General features: G+C 46.0%; 1 protein-coding gene across 1 annotated transcript in view; it reads left to right on the forward strand.

The window, feature by feature from the left end:
- The window catches only part of JAKMIP3 (Janus kinase and microtubule interacting protein 3), a gene marked incomplete at its 5' end in the record, with an annotated part of 30,080 nt that extends 22,184 nt beyond the window's left edge, over positions 1–7,896 (forward strand). Inside the window, 9 exons of the mRNA XM_029085235.1 lie at positions 356–454; positions 544–603; positions 1,354–1,419; positions 1,756–1,824; positions 1,929–2,006; positions 5,338–5,541; positions 5,883–5,948; positions 6,941–6,982; positions 7,774–7,896. Coding sequence (XP_028941068.1) covers positions 356–454; positions 544–603; positions 1,354–1,419; positions 1,756–1,824; positions 1,929–2,006; positions 5,338–5,541; positions 5,883–5,948; positions 6,941–6,982; positions 7,774–7,896 — 807 coding nt within the window. The remainder of the gene's footprint in view (positions 1–355; positions 455–543; positions 604–1,353; positions 1,420–1,755; positions 1,825–1,928; positions 2,007–5,337; positions 5,542–5,882; positions 5,949–6,940; positions 6,983–7,773) is intronic.
- Between the last annotated feature and the right edge of the window lie 368 nt (positions 7,897–8,264).

Here is an 8,264-nt window from a genome sequence, read left to right on the forward strand (position 1 = left end):
GTGGTCATGATCGGTGCCTGACGAAGAACCATGGTGGGAAAATATCAGCGCTGTTAGTAGGTACATCCACCCTGCTTTGTGGTGAGGTGGAAATCTGCCCTGTCAGCCCTGAGTGCCCTCACAAAAGTACGTGGTGTGGCCAGAGAAATGCTCGTGCTCCTGGCTCTTAGTGTCAGCAGCCACAGGGAGCAGGAGGAAGGGTTCTGTGCTCCCCAAATAAAGCCACTCTGTGATATTTGCTCTGTGTTCAGTTAGAGTGAGACTTTTTCCAACCATACTTATCAATAAATAAATAAATGAAGCTGCCATTTGTGACCTACCATAGCGGGTAACCGAGCAATTATTGTCCTTTCAGGAGAGAGAGAGACGATCTCCTGCCATCAACTTCCACCACGGTCCTTTTACAGAAGGGAAAAGCCCCCTCCAAGTCTATTGCGAGGCAGAAGGTGTCACAGTAAGGGATTCTCCTTTCCTATTTCCCTTTCCCTAAATAAAATCAGATGCTCTGCTCTGACTCCTGGTTTTCCATTTCTCTCCTGTTAGGACATAGTCGTAGCAGAGCTGATGAAAAAACTGGACATTTTAGGGGATAACGCCGTAAGTGTATGTTCCTTTAATAAATTGTGCATGCTTTGGTAAATATCTGTCCTCATGGTCATTTAGCAAAGCCTTCTCGGTGTGCTGCTGCACGCCCTGTCCTCCCTGCAAAGCACTGGGCTGGGAGTTAAGTGTCTTCTGGCTGTTTCAGATTTTGGTACTGGCCCTCTGACCAGTGCCATGTGCCATCTTGGTGTCACCATATTGCTTTTAAATTCTCAATGCTTTTGAAAATATTTTGAAACTTTGGTGTTTGTTTGGGGTGGTCGCTGATCACACATGGTTGGTTTATTTGCTTGCTCTGTATTTGCTTTGCTTTTGCATTTTAGCAGCTGTGTGTTTTAATTTTGTCTAATAACCCATAAACTTTCTATAGTAACCAGGATATTAAACAAAAAGTTACAATAACAGCATGAAAAGAAGAAACAAATAAGGCACATGGTGCTAAGCTTGAGCTTGTCTTGTGTAACTGTGTGTTTATTCCCTGTTGAGGAAAAAAAGATCCAGTGTCACCTTTTTTTCTGGTAAATGTGAGAATTTTACAAGAATTAACTATATGTATAATAAGAATTCAGCATAAATAGTTACAGTTGTTTTCATAACAATGTTGCATTAAAATACACATTTGATTTGCCTTAGTTTATTGTTCCTCGAACATATTTAATTTCATATTTATTTAATACAGCAGTGGCCCAAGTAGTGGATTAATAGCAAGACACTGGGATTTGTTGTAATTATATTCTGCTTTTGGCGCAGAATCTGACCAACGAAGAGCAAGTAGTTGTCATACAAGCAAGGACAGTTCTCACGTTGGCTGAAAAGGTAATAACAACCTCATCACTCACCTGTATCGCGTGTCATGAAAGCATCCCACCCCTCACTTGAAGGCACTGGTGATGGAAATGAGAGTTTCATCACAAAATGCCATGATTCTTTCTGTGGAATTACACTTACACTAGTTTTTGCCAAGACAAAGGTAAAATAGGCTATGACACAATGATTTTTTCCGTCACCAATATGTATGCAAGAAAAAATGTAGCACTATAGTTATTTTTTCCTCTTTTATTTAATGAATTTCGATCAGTACTTGCAGAGTGTGCTGGCACCCCCTGGATTCTCAGGGAATCTCACCTGCCCGGTCTCTGTTTTTGTGCACAGTGGCTCCAGCAGATCGAAGTGACGGAGTCTGCGCTGCAGCAGAAGATGCTGGACCTGGAGAATGAGAAGGTGCTGAGAGACGAGGGGAACGGGCGGGTGGGAGAGGCAGCAGGAAGAGCTGTCGCTGTGGGGCCATGGCCGTTGGACTGACCTTCTCCTCTTGGTGTCCCCAGGAGCTGTTCAGCAAGCAAAAGGGCTACCTGGATGATGAGCTGGACTTCAGGAAACAGGCCTTGGACCAAGCCCACAAGGTGAGGAAGATCAGTCTTGACTGAATTATGACAGAGAATCACAGAGTGGTTTGAGTTGGGACCTTAAAGCCCATCCAGTCCCAACCCCCCTGCCATCAGCAGGGACACCTTCCACTAGACCAGATTGCTCAAAGCCTCATCCAACCTGGCCTTCAACACTTACATCTTGATTAACTTACATTGTGTAGTATGTGTGGTCTGTTCTTGATAGAAGAACTCTGCTTTGGACAGGACTGCTTGTGGAGTGGCCTGAGGAATAAACAGGCTGATTTTTAAACAAATTCTCTATACCCTGAGCTAACAACATGTTCCTCAGGGACGGAGATCCTTGTGTTTGCATGGTCCTTGCATGATTAGGACTTAAATATTGATTTATTGAACACAAAGTGTAATTGCAGAGGTTTTGGTGAGTGATAAGAAAATTATGTTTTCAGTAGTTTCTCTTTTCCTTCCAAAACAGAGACTTTGACCATGACATTTCCTTAGATCTTAGATTACAGCCTCTGTAACCAAAGCAGCTGGAGGTATTTTGTTATTCTGTAAATTTGAAACTAAACTGCTTTTAGGTCAGGTTCAACATTAGCTGACCCTAACCCATTTCAACCATCTCTTTAGTCATCCGCGGTCCTGTCTCCTTTACTTAGAGAAAAGTTCAAGAAATACTCAGGAAAGACGTAAATGCATAAATTTTTGCATTGATTTATTTCATTCTTTCCATTCCATTCAAACCTTGAGCACAGTTTTGCTTTCTGAGAAGCAGTGAGGATTTATGACTCTCTTTGTGGATACTTCTCTATTTGTACGTCAAACCATTTGGGGGAGCTTTTACTCCATACACTTTCTGGTCCTGTAAGGATGATTCTTAAGACTGATTTTGCCACATGCTGAGCTGTATCTGGAACCAACATCTATGCACAGTGGAAAGCCCGGGAAATATACAGTCGCCCCTTACCTGCAGGCTCAGCCCTAACGCCAGATCATCTCTGGCAGCCTTGAGCTGTGCTGAGAGGAGGAAAAGGAAACGGCCCAGGCAGTTGAGATGGGATGTGAGGAAGAATTTCTTTGCTGAAAGGGTTCTGAGGCATTGGAAGGGGTTGCCCAGGGCAGTGGTGGAGTCCCCATCCCTGGAGGGATTGAAGAGTCGTGTAGACACAGTGCTGAGGGACATGGGTTAGTCATAGGGGACTGGTCAGTGTTGGGTTCATGGTTGGACTCCATGAGCTTAAAGGGCTTTTCCCATCCAGGCAATTCTGGGATTCTGCAATTCATCTTCAAAGATAAGCCCTGAGAGGAGTGATCACCTGTGTCTTGGGTGAATTCTGAAACAAATCCATAAATCTGAGTGGGAAAAATCATACGGCATCACTTGAAACTCCTGGCACCTGCAGGAGAGCTCTGTCACAGAGCCGTGGCTGTCGGTGAGGGCGTTGCTCCTGCGGCTCGCAGCCAGCCGCTCGCTCTCCATCCATGAGGTGCATCTCCCATTCCAGGATCCCAGATTTACCAAAGGGCCCAACAGCAGCAACCTGCTGCTTGGCTCTGCTGCTTGTGGGGAAGGAACAAGCACGATGAACTGTGTCTTAGGCCGTGCAGAAGAAGCTGAGGGTCATTTCCATTTCCCTGTGTTCTTTGAAGGCATCACACGAGTGTCCCGTGGCAAAGCGATGGGCTTTTCTCCCAGGCACAAGCGCAGCAGCAAGAAAGCTTTGTTCTGCCCCAAAATTCAAGTGGCAAAAGCTCTTTTGATTTGTATAATTTGTTTCACTCCCATGTTTCCTTTGTGCCCCTTGAGATGAGGAGCTGCTAATCTGCCCCCGCTCACGGCAGCCAACAAGATTACCAGCTGTAACCGCTAAGCGTTTTGCACGGTTCTCACTCTCTGGTTGCTGGTGGGGGATTTTGTTCCAAGAAGCACTTGGCTCACACAGAGACTCCTGACACTGCTGCTGCTCTGGAGACCATGAATTTCCCCACATGCTTCTTTCCTCTCAAGTCAGCACAATAAAGAGGGATAATGGTTGTATAACGGAGGTTTGGGGCCCAACAGAAATCCATGTCTCAAATAACAGCGTTTCATTGGGACGGTAATTGTTAGCAAGGGTGTTGGTGTCATTTTAAAAAGTGAAAGCAGAATCTTCTGAGATCTGATCTGATCTTCCCCACAGAGATAACATAGCTTCTGTCTGTCAGTTATCATCAGCATCTGTAACTCCTGCCATGATGTTATTACTCTCGTAAATGTTTGTATTGTTCTGTCCTGGCTCTGCTAAGCCATGATGAGAAAACACCACCAGCAACCTCAGGTGGAAAAACTTGTTGATTTTGAATGGAGCTGAATTACCACAACAGACATCTTTGGCATTTTCAGACAGCCTGTCTAAGAAGTTCAGACCATGCTATTGCAGTTGTGTTCTCCTGAAGCTATGGAGAAGGTACCACCAGCTTTGGAGAGGGTGTGCAAAGGTGCTGTCATCAGCTTTTTTCTTGCCCTATATTAAACTTGCTGAAGAAGATTTTGGCTTGGTTTTGGCTTGCATGAAGGAATAGCATTTATCTTGGACTTTGAAGCAGAAGATATTGTCTGGCAAGGTCACCTGCCTCAGGAGGGTACCAGGCTTGGTGACCCTGGGGAAACATTGGCAGCCCATTTCCTACACACTTCTTTATCTCAATAAATCCGGAGGGTACATCTGTCTGTGCGCAAGGGACGTTTTCTGATGCAGTGAAGTAAAGGTTCTGCAGCCTGAGACTGCGGGAGCAGAGCCCAGCTACCAGATAATGTTCTTCTTGAGCATAAAACCTCTTGGAGCTGGCAGCTCTGCCAGAGGAAGAGCTGGAAACGCTTCACATGAGGCATTGGAAGGTAGCTGGTAGCACCCAACAGGGAGTCATTCCTTTCTGGCAGGAGTGTGAGCTGGTCCTACATCCTCTGCTGCTGCAGACAGAATAGCTGAGAGACCGAACGTTACATTTAAAAAATCTCTCTAACTCACCAAATGAGTCTTTTATGAATCCCTTTTCCTGTTCCTTTTCCTGTTCCTTCCCCTTTTCTTCTTTTCCTTTTCTCCAGAAAGAAGCTGACACCCATGTATTTGTTAGAGCAGACTAGGCTGGGCCCAGGGGCCATCCCAGTTCCAGGGCTGCTCAGCACAAACGCAGCCTGCAGTATTTTCCCCCTGGATTGGGTTTTCTGCCCTGTCCTGTGCAGGAGGCTCAGCACACGACCCTTCCACCCCTCCCCTTGCCTTACTGGGGTAGGATTTTCAGTTCACAGAATCCTCATCCGACAGAGACCAGGTCAAGCTGACAGCTTTATATTGTTTTTGATTAGCAAATTCTGGAATTAGAAGCCATGCTCTATGATGCCCTGCAGCAAGAAGCTGGAGCCAAAATTTCCGAACTTCTTTCAGAAGAGGAGAAAGAGAAGCTGAAGAGCGCCGTGGAGCAATGGAAGCGGCAGGTGATGAGCGAGCTCCGGGAGAGGGACGCCCAGATCCTGCGGGAACGGATGGAGATCATTCAGCACGCACAGCAGGTGGGTGCTGGGGCACGGGCACGGCGAGATGCAGGGTGGGATGGTCCCTCAGGTGGAAACGTAATGAACTTGTGAGCATCAGCCTCTCCTGATGGAGCTGGTCCTGGGGCTGGATCTCGCTATGCTTTGGATAATCCCTGCAAACAGGGCATGGTGACTTTTGTGAATTTGTCACACACGGTGACATTCGTGGAGGACTCATCTACAGCTTAAAACCCAATTTATTTATTTATTTTTAGAAGCACAGCACATACAATTTATATCTCCAAAAATAATGCTGCTTCTGGGTGCATCTGTATTTGGTTGGTTAATAAATATTTTTTTTATTTGAAATCTGACAGAGAATTAAAGAGCTAGAAGAAAGAATTGAAGGCCAAAAAAGACAAATAAAAGAGTTAGAGGAAAAGGTAAGGTAATGCAGATGAAACAGCTGTCCTGTGTGCTCATGACCATACATTCATTTCACCTTGGCTAAGGAAACAGTCTTGTAAGGAGCCGGTGTGTGTTTGTCAGCGCAGTGAGCTAATGGGAGAGCGCTCCAGGAAACCATTTGGCATTCACATCGGTCCCTCTGAGAAGGAAAGGTTACCCGCTTAGCTTGAGTCTTTCCTTCTGTTATCCTTCAGTAGAGCCCAAAACAGAGGGTTGGGCAGGGATGTGGGGGGTCCATCTGCCCTGGGAAGGGAGTGATGGAGAGCCAAGGGATGCTGGACAGCAGAGGGGTGAGCTCAATGCATGTTCTGGTGAAGGAGCCAGGAGTCTTCTCCTTCCCTCCTGTCTCCAGCAGTTGCACGTGCAGCTGCCCTGACCTGCCATCCCCAGAGGGAACGAGGAGCCTCCGTCTCCTCTCCTCACCTGCAGCCCCAGCAGTCACTGTCACCATGGTTAATGTCATTGAGCTGTCTCCAGTCAAGCCAGAACTGTTGAATTTTACCCTAAAATTACCCTCATCTGAAACTATCTATTTCTAGTGAAATTGCCATGGGAGAACTTTTTCAGGTACAACAGGGGCTGAGCTGGACTTGCACCTGGAACTAAACCCAAACCTTAGCGGTGTTGGGTGTGGGGGTTTTTTGAGGTATCAGAGGAATTCAGGTATTTTGTTCCTCCCTGTTTTTCCTGAGCCCTTGGCTATGACTGAGCTGGGCTCTGCTGGGGCAGGAGGTGACCCTCATCAGTGTGAGGGATGCAGGGGCTCTGGCTGAGCCCTGAGCCCTCCCAGCTTACTTCACTCTTTATATTTCTTTTCAACTGAGAGTTTTGTTGCACTCTGTCTGTAACCACAGCTTATTTCTCAGCTAAACACACTGTAAACTCTTATTCTCTTTCTTCTCTTCCATTTTTTCCTCTCTTCCCTCCCCTTTTCAGTTTTTATTTTTGTTTTTATTTTTCTCCTTAGCTTTCATTCTTTGGTCATAGTCCTTCAGGCCACATGCAAAAGGTAAGCCCTGGGGTCACCTCTGGTCTCCTCTCTTCTTACAAATCATCAGAGCCTTCCCCTTGCTACTCCGGCTGCTTTGGCAGTGTTGGGGGAGTCTCCTGGGCACCCTAGATAACCCAAAAATGGAAATCCCTAAAGCTTTTGAAAAAAAAAATAGAAGTGAAACCTAGGCACCAGCAGGCTAAAAACTTGTCAAACTGAATTTCCTTCTTCAGAGGGAAGGACAAGGAAAGAGAAAAACACAGCAGGCTTAAAAGCAAGGAAACTTCTAGCAAACCAGGGTAAACACCCAGTCTGTGTTCTTCCTCTGACTGCATCAGGGGCTGCTCCAGCTGATCCTTGCTGGAAATCCATGGAAATCCGCTGCCCCTTCTCCCTGCATGGCTGGGGTCTCCGGCAGGCCTCTCGCCTTAGCCTGTCCTGCCTTCAGGCTGAGCAACCAGAGTGGTCTGGGGGGAAACACGTCATTTAGAAATGTGTGTTTCTCCAAGGATCATGCCATAGGGTCCTAGATATTGCCCAAATCCCCCTTCTTCCCCATGCAAATAGGAGATAAATTGACAATCTGGGCTTCCAGAGGTGGCAGAAATTACCACGTCAGGGATGGCATTGAGGGGAATGTTCCCTGTTAGTCGTTAACATCAATAGAATATAACACCAATCCTTTTTAACAGTTGTGCAATTCAAACAGATAATTACAAATATAACCCTTACAGAAATTTTCATGCGTGTTATTTTTGCCCTGATACACTTTTCTTTGATCCATGTTTTTATATCTCTTCTTCTTTCAGCCTACTAAGGAAGCTACAATTGCTTCTACTGTTATCAACAGGAAGGCAGCGTTGATTACCAAGACAGAAAAAGAGACATTGCCCTTTCAAAACCCCCAAATCTCTCTCGTGTTTTGCTGCTGAGGATGGGACATGCAATCTTCCTGACCCTTCCCTGCTGAAGCTGAGCTGGGGTATGTGGAAATGTCTGCACAGGTGGCGTCTGCACCACTGAAACCTCTGACTGAGCATTTTGAAAAGCTGGAACTAAGCTGAGAAAGAAGAAAGCCAAAACCCCTCTCCCTCTCCTACAGCCACAGGCTCCTTCCCGGAGTCCTGGCTCTGCTGCTTGAAATAGCTCTCAGCTTTACGTAAGGAGCAGTATACTGATTCAGATCGACTGAATATATTTGGGTTCCCTGCTAAGCAGGTAGGAAATTGCTTCTCTGTAGAAGTGACCATGTCCTGTTTTATAAGTCACACATTTCTATTTGTTATTCATAGTTACTTAA

Source organism: Antrostomus carolinensis, unplaced genomic scaffold (genome assembly GCF_000700745.2).
Source record: "Antrostomus carolinensis isolate BGI_N321 unplaced genomic scaffold, ASM70074v2 scaffold11430, whole genome shotgun sequence".
Taxonomy (NCBI): domain Eukaryota; kingdom Metazoa; phylum Chordata; class Aves; order Caprimulgiformes; family Caprimulgidae; genus Antrostomus; species Antrostomus carolinensis.